This window comes from Salvelinus fontinalis, chromosome 19 (assembly GCF_029448725.1).
Source record: "Salvelinus fontinalis isolate EN_2023a chromosome 19, ASM2944872v1, whole genome shotgun sequence".
Lineage (NCBI taxonomy): Eukaryota > Metazoa > Chordata > Actinopteri > Salmoniformes > Salmonidae > Salvelinus > Salvelinus fontinalis.
Window position 1 is genome coordinate 28,212,294 of NC_074683.1, and position 20,237 is coordinate 28,232,530.

Below are 20,237 nucleotides of genomic sequence, written 5' to 3' on the forward strand. Positions count from 1 at the left end.
CAAGGATATTGTAGACTATAATTATAAATTCTATGTCGTTGACAGCCTGTGTTTTTGTTACGGTCAACCATTGGGACCAGGGATGGATGCGGAGTATAACACATTTGACATTAACCATATGAATTTTGAGTTTGGACCTTGAGTCTCCTCCGGTTTAGTCCATTGCCATAGTGGAGAGGAGACATGTCAGTTACCTTGCCTTTTAACAAGAAACCATTGCGATATTTTCTTGGTATATGAAGGTGATGTGGGGGGCAGGCAAAAGGGAAACTACATGCAACAGTTCCTCCACAATCAGAGCTATTATTAGTGGTGGCTCTGGAAAATTCCTGAGTAATGAATGTAGAAAAGTACAGACGGAGAGGAAAATGGGAGCTGGGAGACCTTGCAGGCTTGCCAGGCAAATTTGTAGTCTGGTGGGCTGGTTAGGGAGAGTTTGGAACACTGCTACTATAACAGAACTGTAGAATAGATAACTGTTTAGGTGACAATTGTGATCCGTAAAGAGCTATGGCCTCAACCAATAGGGAAGCTCCTACATTGGTCTCACCCAATAGGGTGGAGACAAACATGGCCTCACCAAATTTCAAAGTATGGACCATCGTAACACCCAGTCAGCAATCATCAAATCTGTATAGTGTTGCTTGCTTGCCAGACTGTGCCACCCCTACACGCACACACGCGCACCCCACCACACACTCTTGATACTTCAGCATCAGAGCAGGACAATGACAATCCCATCATTGTTAGGGGGAATCCAATGAGTATGCTATACTGTCCCAGTTTCCCATTGTGTCACTGTCCTGGTATGTATGTACAATGGCTGAGGTTCATTATACCCCATTCATTTAGGCTTATGCAAAATGGATCATTCAAGTTTCATTGCCTCTCAATGGAAGCTTTGCTTGTGACTGATTTCCACTAAACTGTGTCTGCTTAATAGGATTGCTGTCATTAAGCAAAGATAATCAAAATGTCTTGCTTGGCTCCTTGTCAATTTTCCACACATACCACTTACTGCGGATGAAAGCATCCAGCATTTCACTCACAGAAGATCTTTGTTTTTCAATCAGAGTTCAGTTTGGGTGATCCTGCTGGAAATACATTAATCAATAGGATACTGCTAACTAAGCAGAGCAAAGTGACTAAATTCAACCTGGTCAATATGACTGTGCCAATACCATGCATGTAGCGAAGTGAGCTAATGTATCCACATGATGATGCTCGATGATATCCAAACATCAGATTTCTCCACAGATGCAATGCAACCTAGATTCAGACCTAGATCTGGGATGCAACGTGTTATTGATCAATAAGCATGTGGCCGTGCCCACAGTTTGTCAGTCATCTAAATATTCACTGTATGTTCACTACATGCCACAAAGTATGTGGACACCTGCTCGGTCATTGAAACCCGTTTTCATGAAGCTCCCGACGAACAGTTCTTGTGCTGACATTGCTTCCAGTGGTAGTTTGGGAATCGGTGGTGCAACTGAGGACACTCGATTTTTACGCACTTCAGCACTCGGCGGTCCCGTTCTGTGCGCTTGTGTGGCCTACCACTTCGTGGCTAAGCAGTTGCTGCTCCTAGACGTTTCCACTTCACAATAACAGCACTTACAGTTGACCAGGGCAGCTCTAGCAGGGCAGATGGATAATAATTAAAAAAATACTGTACCATTTTAGAGACACCTACTCATTAATTTTCTTATTTAAAAAAAATATTTTCTACATTGTATAATAGTGTATACATCAACTATGAAACAACACATATGGAATCTTGTAGTAACCACAAAAGTGTTGAACAAATAAAAATATATTTTAGATTCTTCAAAGTAGCCACCCTTTGCCTTGATGACAGCTTTGCACACTCTTGGCATTCTCTCAACCAGCTTTATGTTGAATGCTTTTTCTTGAAGGAGTTCCCACATATGCTGAGTACTTGTTGGCTGCTTTTCCTTTAATCTGCTGTCCAACTTATCCTAAACCATCTCAATTGGGTTGAGGTCGGGTGATTGTGGAGGCCAGGTCATCTGATGCAGCACTCCATCACTCTCCTTCTTGGTGAAGTAGCCCTTACAAACCCTGGAGGTGTGTGTTGGGTCATTGTCCTTTTGATAAACAAATTATACTCCCACTGAGCGCAAACCAGATGGTATGGCGTATCGCTGCAGAATACTGTGGTAGCCATGCTGGTTAAGTGTGCCTTGAAATCTAAATAAATCACTGACAGTGGCACCAGCAAAGCACCATCACACCTCCTCCATGCTTCACTGTGGGAACCACACATGCAGAGATCATCCGTTCACATATTCCGCGTGTCACAAAGACACGCGAGTTGGAACCAAAAATCTAATTTATACTCATCAAACCAAAGGACAGATTTCCACTGGTCGAATGTCCATTGCTTCTGTTTTTTGGCCCAAGCAAGTCTCTTCTTATTATTGGTGGCCTTTAGTAGTGGTTTCTTTGCAGCAATTTGACCCTGTCATGTCTTTGGGATAATTAAAACTGAAGACTGTTAGTTTATCAAATAAATTCTCTTATTATTACGTGATTATTCTATTCATGTAAATGTCATTAACTAGGAAGTTGGGGCACCAAGGAAAATATTCAGATTACAGAGTTATAATTTTCCTAATAACTTTCAGATATTTTAATATCTGATCAATCAGTCTTCTAATTAATGAATTATTCTCTACATCATGTTAGTCTCATTCCAAACGTCGTAAATTGTTGGTTATCTGCACGAACCCAGTCTTCACTAAGAATCATCCATACATAAATTGTCTCAATCATTTATTTATTAAGCAACTAAATAATCACAGAAATGCACACAAACAAGGAAATGATAGGGGATGTGCCCTAGTGGGCTAAACCGGTATCGCGGCTTGGTAGACAAAGGGACTGAGAAGGGTGCGAATGATAAGATACGACAAAGTTGATAATTATAACCATTGAAATGCTAATCCTTGCACATGAACGCTCGCTCATTTGAGATTAATTGCAATCAATGTATATATTTACGCTCAGTGTGTCATCGTGATCTCTGTTGGAAGTTCATCTGCCCCTCTCTCTGCGTCCCGCCCCTCTCTCTGCGTCCCGTTTTGTAGATTGGCTACTTCAGAGTAACATTCAGCAATGTTGTTATAGAATAGATGTTTCGGCGGTTGTCGGCCTTCCCATTCAATGGTATAGAATTCTTAGCTGCAGACTAGTAATTTATATCAAAGATTTGCTCTTATTCTGTCTGATCGATAGTCTCAGAGTTTAACCACGTGGTATGGTTAAAAGATTCAGCAATCTACTCAAACCTTAGCTCCCTCTGTGATGAGGTACTGGGCTGGTCTCAAACATTCGCCCTTTCGTGGTAAGCTGGTCTGAAAGGAAATGCTTCAGGTGGGGGTTATATTCGTAACAGTAGAAAAGGGCTGTCCCATGATGCTAGGTCAATGTCTGTGCTCATGGGGCGGACCTTTGATCTAGTTAAACTCCAAAGGGAATTTGTTTATAAAGTTTATAATCACATTACATAATTTCACAAATAGTTTCATCTTTACTCATTCATTTTATACAACAGTTAGATGCAAGCCTCACAACTGAGACTCTTGTATAAACAGTGTTATGGTAATGTGGCTGTATTGTCTCATGAGTTTCACAAACATTAAACGAAATGGACCGGTCGTAGCTGGATTCTTCCCCGACCGTGTACACACTCTCCAAAACATAGGCATTGTTCAGTTCTCAAGTTCTGTGATGTGGAAGAGGTTCCTTTGTTCTCCTGTGAAACTCACTTTCTCTATACTGTCTGGCCATGAGGAGAGAAACTACTCTAGGAATTTATGACCTGCCTAACAGATCCTGGGTGTAGGTAGAAGAGCGAAAGGGGGATGGTGCAGAGAAAGGGGGATGGTGCTCGCTGTACCCAAAGAGGGCCACGTCATGACACCCATGAAGGCCTGCTTAACGCAGTCTCCTCTGAACAGTTGATGAGATGAGAGATGTCTGTTACTTGAACTCTGTAGCATTTGTTTGGGCTGCAATCTGAGGCTGGTAACTCTGCTGCAGAGGATACGTTTTTTTAGAGGTAACTCTGGGTCATCCTTTCTTGTGGCGGTCCTTATGAGAGCCAGTTTCATCATATTGCTTGATGGTTTTTGCGACTGCACTTGAAGAAACGTTCAAAGTTTTAGATTTCTTGGATTGACGGACCTTCATGTCTTAAAGTAATGATGGACTGTCGTTTCTCTTTGCTTATTTGAACTGTTCTTTGAACTGTTCTTGCAATTACATTTACATTACATTTAAGTCATTTAGCAGACGCTCTTATCCAGAGCGACTTACAAGTACATACATTTATACTTTTTTTTGTACTGGTCCCCCGTGGGAATCCCCCGTGGGAATCGAACCCACAATCCTGGCGTTGCAAGCGCCATGCTCTACCAACTGAGCCACACGGGACCATATAATGCAATAATATGGACTTGGTCTTTTACCAAATAGGGCTATCTTCTCTATACCACCCCTACCTTGTCACAACACAACTGATTGGCTCAAACGCATTAAGAAGGAAATTAATTCCACAAATGAACTTTTAACAAGGCACACCTGTTAATTGAAATGCATTCCAGTTGACTACCTCATGAAGCTGGTTGAGAGAATGCCAATAGTGTGCAAAGCTCTCATGTGTTTTTTCATAGTTTTGATGCCTTCACTATTATTCAACAATGAAGAAAAATGTGTGTGTTCACTGTCAGCGTAGCTATAGAGGGATAACATGGCAATCTCGATTGTCTTGGGAACAAAGTTTAGTTTTGCCCTAGCATTAATACATTTGATTCAACTATTAAACTTAACAAGCCTGTAATTAGTGGAATCGGTGTTGGTGTATACGATAGAACAAGTTTGGATGATAGAAAATATAACAATGGACGTGTTTAAGTTTCCTGGAAATTATGGACCGACATCTGTGATGCAATTGAATATCCAATGTGTTTGTGGACTATGAATTAATGTGAATGTGTATATCATTGTTATGTTGCAGCTATGCTCTGGCAGACGAGGCCTACCGTTCTCTGAGGGACCAGGATAAAGACCAGTGTATCCTCATCACAGGAGAGAGTGGAGCTGGAAAGACCGGTGAGTCCAGCCCTGCATCAAACACGCTTTTATGGGCTCATTTTGAGAGGAATTAGTTAAAGTTAACTAACTGTATTCGTTAAATTGTGGGCAGAGTCACAGAACCACTAAGCATGGTCAAATGTTTGTTCTTCCGCCTTTAATTGCAGTACATGAATGAATCAGTTGTATTGTAACACTTTTTTACAAAAAATAATACCAATACATTGACATTTACAGTGCCTTCAGGAAGTATTCACACCGTGACTTTTTTCTCCATTTTTCTTGCGTTACAGCCTAAGTTGAAATGGGATCAAAACATTTTTTTATTGTCACTGGCCTGCACACAATACCCCATAATGTCAGTGCAATTATGTTTTTTGAAATGTTTACAAGTTAATTAGAAATTAAATGCCTTGAGTCAATAAGTATTCAATCCCTTTATGTCAAGCATAAATAAGTTCAGCAGTAAAACTGTGCGTAAGTCGGATAATAAGTTGCAAAGACCAGGGAGGTTTTCAAATGCCTCGCAAAGAAAGGCACCTATTGGTAGATGGGTAAAAGAATAATTAAAAAGCAGACATTGAATATCCCTTCGAGCATGGTGAAGTTACTCATTACACTTTGGCTGTTGTATCAATATACCCAGTCACTACAAAGTTGCCGGACAGGATGGAAACCACTCAGGGATTTCACCATGAAGCCAATGTTGCCTTTAAAACAGTTAGAGTTTAATGGCTGTGATAGGAGAAAACTAAGGATGGATCAACAACATTGTAGTTGTAACGATTGTCCTCCTCCTCTTCGTCCGAAGGAGTATGGACTGGACCGAAGCGCAGCATTGTGATACGACATAATGGATTTATTAAATTAAAGATGAAACACGAAGAACACTTGAAGAACTTACAAAATAACAAAACGAAAGTAGACAGACCTGAACATGAGAACTTACATCAATCAATCAAGTTTATTTTATATAGCCCTTCGTACATCAGCTAATATACACGAAGAACGCACGAACAGGTACAGACTACAGAAACGAAGGAACAAACGAAACAGTCCCGTGTGGTACACAGACACGGAAGACAACCACCCACAAACAAACAGTGTGAACAGCCTACCTATATATGATTCTCAATCAGAGGAAACGTCAAACACCTGTCTCTGATTGTGAACCATATAAGGCTAATTTCCAATGATCTAAACATAGAAACACAAAACATAGAATGCCCACCCCAACTCACGCCCTGACCAACTAAACACATACAAAAATAACAGAAAACAGGTCAGGAACGTGACAGTAGTTACTCCACATTACTAACCTAAATGACAGGGTGAAAAGGAAGCCTGTGCAGAATAAAAATATTCCAAATCATGCATCCTGTTTGCAATGAGGCACTAAAGTAATACTGCAAATAAGGCGGCAAAGCAATTCAATTTTTGTCCTGAATGCAGTGTTATGTTTGGGGCAAATCATATAAAACACATTACTGTGTACCACTCTCCATATTTTCAAACATAGTGTTGGCTGCATCATGTCATGGGTATGCTTGTAATCATTAATGATTTTTTTTAAATTATGGAATGGCAAAATCCTAGAGGAAAACCTGGTTTAGTCTGCTTTTCACCAGACTGGGAGATGAAATCCCCTTTCAGCAGGATAAATAACCTTACACTAGAGGCCAAATCTACACTCTACACTACTTACCAAGGTGACAGTGAGTGGCCTAATTACAGTGTTGACTTAAATCTGCTTGAAAATATATTGCTAGACTTAAAAATGGTTGTCTAGCAATGATTAACAACCCATTTGACAGAGCTTGAATATAATATATTGTTTAACATTATTTTTTAAATGGTTAGTATTTGTACTACAATCAAGGTGTGTGAAGCTCTTAGAATCAGCTTTGGTCTTTTTGGTTGAGTCTAAGATGTATTGACTCAGGGGTGTGAATACTTATATACGTTAGATTTCTGTTTCATTTTTAAAAACATGTTATCACTTTGTCATAATGGGATATTATTTAATCCATGTTGAATTGACTGTAACAGCAAAATGTGTCATACTTCACGGGGTATGAATACTTTCTGAATGCACTGTACAACACTATTGTGGATTCTTTTGAATGTACCACACAAGGGTTTACTGATCTTGAGACTGCTAGCTTAACCTTGTAGGCCTGTGTTCTGTTTGCATTGTTCTAGTACATTCTGTTCTGTCTGTAGAACAAACTGAGACTTGTAGCTGAGGGCAAATGGATAATAAGGGCAGGCAGGCAGCAGTAACCACAACAACATGTTGGATTTAGATCAGAGTTAGATAAACCTATCTTCTGCCAGACCAGAGCTGGGGCAAGATTTGTTATGGGAAAGCCAAAGTCCTGTTTGTACCTGAAACAGTAGGTGTACATGCAGGCATGGCAAATCAACTGAGTGTAAAGACTAAAGGGGCTGACTAATGGAAACAAATGTTGACGATAAAATTAAAGTCAGACGAAACGCTAGGGACAAACCGTGACGGCTCTTGATTATTTACATTTTGTCATGGTGTGCTGTCAGTGTTTTTTAAAACCTGTGTTCTAATCTTGGAAAGTGTTCTGTAGGTAAAGATTAGCTGTAAGAAATCACACATGGAATGGTGTTTACTGGCTAGTTGTTAAATACTGTACTTTGGCAGAGAATTCTTTTTCTCCAGCTGATGGCCATATTGAATTGACAGGGAAGCGTACCACTGCTCCCTATATGGGATGATATCACTATCACACTTTGTCCTTCTCCTGACATCAGTTAAAATGACATATTCTCTTTTGATGGTGGTTTTATGTTACTCTTTTACCAAAACTATCATAAGCCAATTGACATTTACATTTTGGTCATTTAGCAGACAGTCTTTTCCAGAGCGACTTACAGTAGTGAGTGCATCTGTTTTCATGCTTTTGTTCCATACCCGTCCCCCGTATGAATGGAATCCACAACCCTGGCGTTGCAGGCGCAATGCTCTTCCAACTGAGCCACATGGGATGATCACATAACATTCACTTAACATACTGTAACCTCACAACATTTTGCCCTGCTGTTACTCTTTAGTTTCCTTCTTTTCTGCCTCTAACCTAACGCTTTCTCATTTCCACTTTAATAACATAAGACTGTTGGAGGGACTTTCATTCAGAAGTACACTGGGTGGTGGCTTTGAAAGTCTGCCGACGCGATAAACCAGGACTTTTTATTTTAGAAGTTGCATACCCATTATCTTTTTGCTGTTAGAAGCCCCTTTGTGGTATCGGTTCGAGGTGGAATTAATAGAATTCTCAGAGGTTCTAACCGTTATATTATTAGAATTCTGGCTTTCCTTCTGCTGGCCTGGCACCACTCATCTGGAGTCAAACTACAGTACACTTCCCTGCCAGGTGAAGTGGGCTACTGGGTGATTTACAAAGGTGGTGTCAATCTCTCCACTTGGATCAGATTAAACTCCCTACATGTGGCCTTCATCTCAGAAATACATGTATGTTCATGTCAGCAGATATCCCACAGCCCTGAAACCACTGTGGTTAACTGGTGCTTTGATTATAAGGCTTTGGGATATCTGTCACTGCAATGTTGACATCCTCATTTATTTTATGCAAAACATTAATGTTAGTCAAGTAGTATTACATTGTTCAACATCATTAATTGGTCTCCTTAGCAATGACAGTGCTGACAGAGGTCAGAGTTCACTTTCTAAATAACTCCTTTTCTCCCTCAAACTTTTAGTCGAATTAAGTCAAGTTTGGCGACTCAACTTTCTACAATCTGCTGACATTAGTGTACAGTACATTCAGTCATCCACTCACCATTTGTTTTCAGGTATTTTTTCCTCCTTTAAACAGGGTGGGCAAGGACAGATCGAGACACTCATGGCTTTAAAGTCCCAATGCAGGAAGGTAATCAACCAAGCCAGGGCAATGAGATGTTAGGATTTTGGGTAATCTCGTAATTTTTGTAGGTTTACAGCCAGGACAGGAGGGGGTAGATGTGGCTGATGAAAATTTGGTCTGGGTTTTCGGTATGGGGCTACTGGGGTATTCAGTCAAATTCATTACGCAGCCATCTTATGAAGAAATCGAAGGATAGTATTTTACTTATGGCGTTTTACACGACAGGATTTATAGTACACTACATGATCAAAAATATGTGGACATCTGCTCCTCATATCTCCTTCCAAAATCATGGGCATTGATATGGAGTTAGTCCCCCCTTTGCTGCTATAACAGCCTGCACTCTTCTGGGAAGGCTTTTCACTAGATGTTGGAAAATTGCTGCGGGGACTTGCTTCCATAAAGCCACAAGCATTAGTGAGGTCAGCACTGATGTTGGGCGATTAGGCCTGGTTCGCAGTCGGCGTTCCAGTTCATCCCAAATGTGTTCGATGAAGTTGAGGTCAGGGCTCTGTGCAGGCCAGTCAAGTTCTTCCACACTGATCTCGACACACCATTTCTGTATGGACCTCGCTTTGTGCATGGGGGCATTGTCATGCTGAAACTGGGCCTTCCACTAACTGTTGCCTCAGTTGGAAGCACAGAATCATCTAGAATGTCAATGTATGCTGTAGCATGAAGATTTCCTCTCACTTGAACTAAGGGGCTTAGCCTGAACCATGAAAAACAGCCCCAGAAAACTATTCCTCCACCAAACTTTACGGTTGGCACTATGCATTGGGGAAAGTAGCTTTCTCCTGGAATCCGCCAAACCCAGATTCATCCATCGGACTTCCAGATGGTGGAGTGTGATTCATCACTCCAGAGAACGTGTTTCCACTGCTACAGAGTCCAATGGCGGCAAGCCTTACACCACTCCAGCTGACGCTTGACATTGCGCATGGTGATCTTAGGCTTGTGCGGCTGCTCAGCCATGGAAACCAGCTTAATGAAGCTCCCAACCAAACTTTTCTTGTGCTGATGTTGCATCCAGAGGCAGTTTGGAACTCGATAATGAGTGTTGCAACCAAGAACAGATGATTTTTACTCGCTTCAGCACTCGGCAGTCTTGTTCTGTGAGCTTGTGTGGCCTACCAATTTGCGGCTGAGCCGATGTTGCGCCTTGATGTTTCCACTTCACAATAACAGCCCTTACAGTTGATCGGGGCAACTCTAGTAGTGCAGAACTTTGACGAACTGACTTGTTGGTAAGGGGGCATCCTATGACGGTGCCCTGTTGAAAGTCACAGCTCTTCAGTAAGGCCATTCTACTGCCAGTGTTTGTTTATGGAGATTGCATGACGGTGTGCTCGATTTTATACACCTGTCAGCAACGGGTGTGGCTGAAATAGCCGATTCCAGGGGTGCCCACATAATTTGTGTATGTGTGTATCTATATGTATCGTACTGCCTTGTAGGACTGCACCACCAGTGGATTCATTTCTGACCATACAGGGTCTGCCATGTAATACTTCCGCATATCTAAACTCCCTTACCTCAAACAAAAATATCTGCCAATACTCCAAATAACAAGTAGCCTAGTTCCCTTTCAAGCCACCTGAATATTTCATCACGTTTGGGGAACATGTAACCATTATCTTTGTATGAAATATCTGATCGGGTGAGACGGTAAATAAGTGGTTGAATCACAATTAGTCACTATCTACGTATCAGAGGATACCTCTGACCTAGGGAGTGTATCAACATGTTTAGTTATACTAGGTCTAGTCTTTGGAGTAGCATTGAATAGAGAGCTGTGACGACAAACGCTGTTATCGGACAATATTCAGGTGACAATGCATGCTTCTGATTCCTGAGATATGGCTGAATGATATTATTTTGCCATTGAGTCTTCAAAGGTCATGGTGGTTATAAATACTGCTGTTACAGATCAGAAACCTTTGAGATTACCGAACATGATATCAGTGATTTTTGGCTTAGTCACTGTAAGGTTTCTTACTGATATGATCCTCAAGATTTGCTGTAGGTTCTATGATCCTTTAATTCAACATTTGTGCTGATTCTCTGCTCCTCTCTCTACCCTCTCTCTCTTAAGAGTATATGGGTTGTCATTTAGGCCCTCTTAATAAGATTTTCTTATCTGCTTTTTGGCTCTCCTCTCAATACTTACTTCCTTCATCAGATCTATACTCTTGGTGTCAGTAATCCACCAGCGCCACAAGCCAGGTTCATTTGTGGGCTGAGAGAACCACTGTTGTCCACCGCATCCTCTTCCTCTTCCTCTATTTGATTGACAGGTCTCAAACTGTTTTTAGGTCACAGCTAGACACAGTCATCTTATTGACTAGGGCTGTTCTGGAGTCTGGACAGAACTTTACGCTAATACTACAAACCATGACTGGACTTCATAACACTAATACTACAAACCATGTAACTTCATCATGATGATTTCTATCAAGACCAGACAGAGGATGATTCAGGAACATTTCATAATCATATCAATGCACATACACGATAAATCCCATGGATTTGAATCACAAGCTGGCCTAGGCTAAAGGCCAAATCTTGACATGGGAATTGATTCTGGGAAAAACCAATGATTATCCAAACCGATTATTCATACATACAGGCCATTTTTAAAGAGCTGGTCTGGGTACCAACAAGTTCTCAACAAGTTCTCCTATATAATGTGCCCAGTGTCTAGTGGGATCAGGATTATTAATGGTGATTATTGCTGTAATAATCAATGTTATAATGAACACCATGTAAGTAAACAAGGTGGTGGTAGTTCTGGACCGTGTGAATCATCATCATTCTTCTCCAGAGAGAGGCCCAGACCCCATCCCTGTAGGGCCTCTGGAGGATGATGTAAGGGGAATTTTGGGGTGTGCCTCAGTTCAGCCATGTCTAGATGTAGAATGATTTTTGATAAAAGAACCCTGTCTATCTCTCTCTGAACATCCAGAGGCCAGTAAGCTGGTGATGTCATATGTGGCGGCGGTGTGTGGGAAGGGCCAGGAGGTGAACAAGGTGAAGGAGCAGCTGCTGCAGTCAAATCCCGTGCTGGAGGGTGAGTGTCCTAACCGTACTAATTTTATCAACCCCACCCTTTTTCTCTTTCCCATGCTTTAGGTTCAGAGCCAGCAAGGCCAAGGCATCAGAGGGACACACCCACTTTAAGACTTATTTCTCTCTCCCCCTGTATGTCTCTTTCTCACATGTCTGTCAACCCATAACGCTTGAGTGCTATTGTCAACAATTACAACGTTCAGTTTACTGTTCATTTCTAACTGGCCCCTATACACCATTTTGAATATCTGTGATCCAAAGTTTACAATTTATAGATGTTTATTACAGTTTACCTAACATGCATCATCTGTCCACTCTTCGTCCCTGCCCTTCACTACAACACACTATGATACACTTTCTAGAATTTCCCTACCTCCTTCCAAATATTCACTGATCCCCAGTCCAATACATCAGGAAGGGAAAAACCCTCTCCATACTTGGGTGCTGGCACAAAGACAGCAGTGTTTTTAATTTGGAGTCTGAAGACAGGAAATGCCCATGAAGGAGGAAGCCAGGCTACTGATGCCCAGTACTGAGCTGCTACGCTATAGAGCCAGGCCCAGAACACATCTGTGAGAGTTTAACTGCTACAGGCTGTAATGGCCCGTGACGGGGGGGGGGGGGGAGGCAAAGCAGATATCCTGCTACACTAGGCTCTAGTCTAGCAGATATCCTGCTACACTAGGCTCTAGTCTATCCCTCAGGCTTCCAAGGTACCTGATTTTTACATGGTGGTGTGTTGAATGACAAATTACTGCTGTTTAGTGTGAAATGTGGTTAAACTGGTTTTGGAGAGCAGTAGAGAACACGAATAATGCAGTTTTACTGTAGTTGGTGCTCCCACAAATATCAACCTAGTTAAAATAGTGTGCTGAATATGCAAGTGTATGCTTTTTTCAGTTTTTTGTTGTTGTTTTTTGGTAAATGGTCATTGTTTTAAGAAATGTGACTCGTAGCTCAGTTGGTTGAGCACAGTGCTTACTACACCAGTATGTTGGGTTCCGTTCTGGGAACCACCCATACTTAAAATGAATGCATGGATGACTAAGTCGCTTTGGATAAAAGCGTCTGCTAAATGGAATATAATATTTATTATTATTAACTATAAAATACTTCAGGCTTATAATTGATGGTCTCTGGTAATTGTGTGTTATGCGTAGTGCACAGTTTACACATTGAACCACTGACTTAAATGTGGCGAGACTATGTTGAGCAGTAAGACCACCAATAACATAATGGGACTGAATGAAGTGTTGCATGATTGACCGATAAATGAGGACTAGGAGAGGATTGGCTTTTGCTTGTGGGACACTTTCTAGAAACTGGTATACTAAACTGAAATATCAAGCCATCCGTATGCAAAGAGATAGTGCATATGATTTAGCAGAGAAAGTGGTGAGGTTTCTTCATTACTTTCCCTAATTTGAAGTTATACGATCAATATTTGTTATCTACTGATTTGGAATGCCCTCTATCTAACTGATATGTGTTCTTCTTTTCAGCTTTCGGGAATGCTAAAACTGTGAGAAATGACAACTCATCCCGATTTGTAAGTATTCCTTTTTTTCTCTTTGTTGTCCTGACACAAACAGGGAAGTTTGGCGGTGCTTTGATGGTCTCCTCCAATCGGAATCAGTGTCTGGTCTCCACCAATAAGAATCCGTGTCTGATGGTCTACTCCAACGAGGATTGGGGTCTGGCGGTGTCCTCAAATCAAATTTTTTTTATTTTTTATTTGTCACATGCATTGTAACCACAGGTGGAGACTAACAGTGAAATGGTTACTTACGGGCCCTTCACAACAATGCAGAGATAAAAGAGAGAGAGTAAAAAAAATCTGTTATAACACAAGGAATAACTACACAGTAACAATAACTTTGCTATATACACAGAGTACCAGTACCGCGTTAATGGACAGGGTTATGAGATAATTGAGGTAGATACGTTATGCGGTCTAAGGCACTGCATCGCTGTGCTAGAGGGGTCACTACAGACCGTGGTTTAATTCCAGGCTGTATCACAACCGGCCGGGATTGGTAGTTCCATAAGGCGGTGCACAATTGGCCTAGCGTCATCCGGGTTAGTGTTTAGCCAGGGTAGGCCGTCATTTGTAAATAAGAATTTGTTCTTAACTGACTTGCCTAGTTAAATAAAATATAAAAAAAATACATGTACATATAGGTAGGGATAAAGTGACTAGGCAACGGCATAGATAAACAGTAACAGCAGCATATGTGATGAGTCACAAGAGAATTGTGCAAAAAGGGTCAATGCAGATATTCCGGGTAGGTTTTGATTGACTTACCATTTAGCATTCTTTTTGCTTGGGGGTAGAAGCTGTTCAGGGTCCTGTTGGTTCCAGGCTTGCTGCCTCTGTACTGCTTTCCGTGCTGTGTTGACTAGGGCTGGGCGATATGACGATATATATCGTGTGATGACAGAAAAACGTCTATCGTTTCATATTATGCTCTGTTTATTTAGTTTTCGCAAATCACTCTTTTTACGGCAATGTTGTAACACAAACAAACATGGAGGAGAGTGAACGTGACACAGAGCACGGAGACACGGAGCTCATACCTAAGAGGGGCTATTTCGGTCGCATGGATGTGGTTTGTGTATGAAAAGTCTGAAACAGACCAGAAAACCATCCTCTGCAAAATATGCCGCCGGTTTGTCCCGACAACGCGCTCAAACACCACTAACCTCTTTTACCAACTACGCAATAATCATGTGAAACGGTACGGAGAGGGTCTACGGATGAGACCCAAGAAAGTACAGTTGAGTGCTCAAAGCAAGCCCCCAACTCAGACGTTGCAAGAGGCTTTTGCCTGTGGCACACCATATGACAACGAATCAAGGAGATAACAGCTGCTGTTACAACTTACATCTGCAAAGACATGGCCCCAATTTATAGTTGGTGCTAACACTTGACCCAAGGTACCAAAAGCAAATTGATAGGTGACACGTATTAATGCCAAAATTACATGAAAAACAGGAAAGCCCCCCCCTAAAATAAATATATATAAATAAACTCAGCAAAAAAAGAAACGTCCTCTCACTGTCAACTGTGTTTATTTTCAGCGAACTTAACATGTGTAAATATTTGTATGAATATAACAAGATTCAACAACTGAGACATATAAACTGAACAAGTTCCACAGACATGTGACTAACAGAAATGGAATAATGTGTCCCTGAACAAAGATGGAGTCAAAATCAAAAGTAACAGTCAGTATATGGTGTGGCCACCAGCTGCATTAAGCACTGCAGTGCATATCCTCCTCATGGACTGCGTCAATTTGCCAGTTCTTGCTGTGAGATGTTACCCTATTCTTCCACCAAGGAACCTGCAAGTTCCCGGACATTTCTGGGGGGGAATGGCCCTAGCCCTCACCCTCCAATCCAACAGGTCCCAGACGTGCTCAATGGGATTGAGATTCGCTGGCCATGGCAGAACACTGCCATTCCTGTCTTGCAGGAAGTCACGCACAGAACGAGCAGTATGGCTGGTGGCATTGTCATGCTGGAGGGTCATGTCAGGATGAGCTTGCAGGAAGGGTACCACATGAGGGAGGAGGATGTCTTCCCTGTAACGCACAGAGTTGAGATTGCCTGCAATGACAACAAGCTCAGTCCGATGATAGTGTGACACACCGCCCCAGACCATGGCGGACCCTCCACCTCCAAATCGATCCCGCTCCAGAGTACAGGCCTCGGTGTAACGCTCCTTCCTTTGACGATAAACGCGAATCTGACCATCACCCCTGGTGAGACAAAACCACGACTCGTCAGTGAATAGCACTTTTTGCCAGTCCTGTCTGGTCCAGCGATGGTGGGTTTGTGCCCGTAGGCGACGTTGTTGCCAGTGATGTCTGGTGAGGACCTGCCTTACAAACAGGCCTACAAGCCCTCAGTCCAGCCTTTCAGCATATTGCGGACAGTCTGAGCACTGATGGAGGGATTGAGCGTTCCTGGTGTAACTCGGGCAGTTTTTGTTGCCATCCTGTACCTGTCCTGCAGGTGAGATGTTCGGATGTACCGATCCTGTGCAGATGTTGTTACACGCGGTCTGCCACTGCGAGGATGAACAGCTGTCCATCCTGTCTCACAGTGCGGACATTGCAATTTATTGCCCTGGCCACATCTGCAGTCCTCATGCCTCCTTGCAGCATGCCTAAGGCACGTTCACACAGATGAGCAGGGACCCTGGGCAACTTTCTTTTGGTGTTTTTCCAGAGTCAATAGAAAGGCCTCTTTAGTGTCCTAAGTTTTCATAACTTTGACCTTAATTGCCTACTGTCCATAAGTTGTTAGTGTCTTAATGACCGTTCCACAGGTGCATGTTCATTAATTGTTTATGGTTCATTGAACAAGCATGGGAAACGGTGTTTAAACCCTTTACAATGAAGATCTATGGAGTTATTTGGATTTTTACGAATCATCTTTGAAAGACAGGGTCCTGAAAAAGGGCCGTTTCTTTTTTGCTGAGGAAATATATACATATAAAAAATATGTAGATTTATATAATTTTTTAGGGCTTGAAGTGTTTTCTATTTACCTTTTTTTAGATTTTATACATTAATATTTTGTTACATGCTTAATTGAAAATGTGCACAAAGGATCTAAATAAAAGGAGAAATAATCAAATGACCACCTTTTTTTTTATTTGTGTGTCACGTTCCTGACCTATTTCTGTTAGTTTGTTGTATGTGTTAGTTGGTCAGGACGTGAGTTTGGGTGGGCATTCTATGTTGTCTGTTTCTATGTTGGTTTAAGGGTTGCCTGGTATGGCTCTCAATTAGAGGCAGGTGTTTGGCGTTCCTCTAATTGGGAGTCATATTTAGGTAGGTTGTTTCTCAGTGTTCGTTGTGGGTGGTTGTCTCCTGTGTCAGTGTTTGTCGCACCATACGGGACTGTTCGGTTTGTTTGTAAGTTCGGTCTTTTGTGTAGTCATTTTCCTGTTCGTGAGTTCTGCGTTTTATGTAAGTTCGCATGTCCAGGTTTGTCTACTCCGTTTTGTTAGTTTATAGTCAAGTTTGTGTTTTCGTGTTTTCTGTAAATAAATATGTCATCACAACCCGCTACGCCTTGGTTCAATCACTACTCCTCTTCGGTTGAAGAGGAAGAGGATTACCGTTACATTATGAGTATAATTCAAAATGTAATAAGAACTATTCCTTTACATGTGGTCATTTTATATAAACTATTTATTCATTGAATTTACAGAAAATGTCCTACATCGTGATATGTATCGTTATCGGGATATGAAATGACCTATTTCAGGATAAGAGATTTTTGCCATATCGCCCAGCCCCAGAGTGGACCATGATAGTTCCTTATTGATGTAGACACCAAGGGACTTGAAGCTCTTGACCTGTTCCACAACAGCCCCGTCGATGTGCATGGGGGCTTGGCACTACGTTTCCTGTAGTCGTTGATTGGCTCCTTTTTGTCTTGCTGACGTTGAGGGAGAGATTGTTGTCCTGGCACCACACTGCCAGGTGTCTGACTAAATCAAATAAAATGTTATTGGTCACGTACACATGGTTAGCAGATGTTATTGTAGCGAAATGCCTGTACGCTGTCTCATCGTCATCAGTGATACCGCCTACCACCGTCATGTCGTCTGTTAACTTCATGAAGGCGTTGGAGTCGTGAGTGGCCTCGCAGTCGTGGGTGAACAGGGAGTACAGGAGGGGATTAAGCACGCATTCCTGAGGGGCCCCATGTTGAGGGTCAGCTTGGCGCCTACCCTCACATAGGTGTTCCTGTTTTCCAGGTGGGAAAGGGCCTTGTGGATTGCAATAGAGATTGTGTCGTCTTTGGATCTGTTGGGGCGGTATGTGAATTGGAGTGTGTCTAACATTTCATTGCTACAGGTTACCTTGGTGTTCTTGGGCACATGGACTATGGTGGTCTGCTTGAAACATGTCGGTATTATAGACTGGGTCAGGGAAAGGTTGAAAATGTCAGTGAAGATGTTTGCTAGCCTCGAAGCATGCATAGAAGGTATTTAGCTTGTCTGGAAGACTTGCTTCACTGGACAGCTCGCGGCTGGATTTCCCTTTGTAATCAGAGCCGGTGTAGTAGGATTTGATCTTAGTACTGTATTGATGCTTTGCCTGTTTGATGGTTCGTCGGAGGGTGTTGCGGGATTTCTTATAAGCCTCCAGATTAGTGTCCCGCTCATTGAAAATGGCAGCTCTAGCCTTTAGCTCAGTGCGGATGTTGCCTGTAATCCATGGCTTCTGGTTGGGATATGTACGTGCGTTACTGTAGGGACAACATCGTTGATGCACTTATTAATGAAGCTGATGACTGATGTGGTAAACTCCTCAGTGCCATCGGTTGAATCCCGGAACATGTTCCAGTCTGTGCTAGTGAAACAGTCCTGTAGCTTTGCATCCGCTTCATCGGACCACCTCCGTATTGAGCAGGTCACTGGTACTTTCTGTTTAACTTTTTGTTTGTAAGCTTGAATAAGGAGAATCGAGCTATGGTCAGATTTGCCAAAGGGAGGGTGAGGGAGAGCTTTGGAATATAGGTGATCTAGAGTTCTATTTTACCTATAGTTGCATAGGTGACATGCTGGTATAAATGAGGTAAAACAGGTTTCAGTTTTCCTTTATTAAAGTCACCTCTGGGTGAGCAGTTTTTTGTTTGCTTATAGCCTTATATAGCACGTTTAATGTGGCCAGCATCGGTTTGTGGTGGTAAACAAACAGCCAAATATATAGATGAAAACTCTCTTAGTAGATGGTGTGGTCTACAGCTTATCATGAGGTATTCTAACACAGGTGAGCAGAACCTCGAGACTTACTTAATATTGGAGATCGCGCACCAGCTGTTGTTAACAAAGAGACACACACCCCCACTCTTCTGAGCTTTCTAGACGTAGCCGTTCTGTCCTGCCATGTATAGAAAAAACAGCTAGATTTATATTTACCAGGTCCTTATTCAGCCACAACTCTGAGAAACATAGGATATTACAGTTCTTCAGATCACGTTGATGGGATGGTTTCGAACGGAGCACATCCAGTTTATTCTCCAGTGATTGCATGTTTGCCAATAGAACGGAGGGTAGAGGCAAGTATGTGGCAAGTATCCCACAATCCGGCGTCTCCTCAGAGCATTGGGGATTTGGGCCTGGTCCACGATAATCAATATGTCTTTCGCTTCCGACTCATTGAAGTAGAATTCCTCTTCCAAATGGAGGTTAGTGATAGCACTGATGTCCAGAAGCGCTTTTCGATCTTATGAAACGATAGCGGAAACATGTACAAAAAAAGTTAAGATCAGCACAACAACAAAAAACTCAAAGTAGCACAATTGGTCAGGATCCTTTAAAACTGCTGCCATTCTCTCCGGCGCCATCCTCTGAGATTCTGTGTCTGATGGTCTCGTCCAATGAAGTTCATTGTTTACTCTAGATTAAGACAGACAAACAAACCCTCAACCTTTCTCTTTTTTTCCCTCCCATGTCTCTCATATCACTTTCTCCCCTTGTCCTTCCCTCCTTTTCTTCTCTCAGTATAGCCTGCATTTGTCTCTCTCTGCAGAACCTGACATAACACTAAACCATTACCGTTACAGCATAGCAGCGGCACAAGGTAGAGGTGACACCCACGTCAGGGTAATTTTCTTTGGCAACTATATCCAGATTTCTGCCGATGGCCCCTGCCAAGTTACCTTTGGAAAACATATCTTTTCTCCAGAAGCGCAACTCCTTGGCGTCATGTTTTCCTACAGGGAGATGGCTCTTAAAGCATTAAAGATATCCACTCCCACCTGGCCCAGGCGCCAGGATGGTGCTGCTGGTACAGTTAAAGATTACAGCACATCATGCAAAACAGCTTGTGTCTCAGGCCTCAGCTGGTGTGGAGACTGTATCAACGATACAATATCGTCAGCCAATGGGAGGGTTAGGTTTACAGTAACTGTTAGTGACCTTTGACCTATCAAGCTGCTCCTCAGCTGCCATAGGCCAACTGCCCCTGTGGAACTAACATAATTGGAGGCCTACTACTCTACCTCGCCTTCCCTAAAATTACTTATGCACAGTGAGAATTTTGGTGCGAACATTAGGAACCTTTGACTGATGCTTTGAATGATGGAACTAACATCAGCAGGTTG

The 20,237-nt window shown here is 42.2% G+C and overlaps 1 protein-coding gene across 4 annotated transcripts in view; it reads left to right on the forward strand.

Moving 5' to 3' along the window:
- LOC129816573 (unconventional myosin-Ib-like) overlaps positions 1 to 20,237 on the forward strand; it is a 149,712-nt gene that overhangs the window by 74,314 nt on the left and 55,161 nt on the right. For all 4 annotated transcript variants that reach the window (XM_055871195.1, XM_055871196.1, XM_055871197.1 and 1 more), the window contains 3 exons: positions 5,045 to 5,139; positions 12,001 to 12,105; positions 13,607 to 13,653. In XM_055871195.1, the coding sequence (XP_055727170.1) occupies positions 5,045 to 5,139; positions 12,001 to 12,105; positions 13,607 to 13,653 (247 nt within the window). The remainder of the gene's footprint in view (positions 1 to 5,044; positions 5,140 to 12,000; positions 12,106 to 13,606; positions 13,654 to 20,237) is intronic.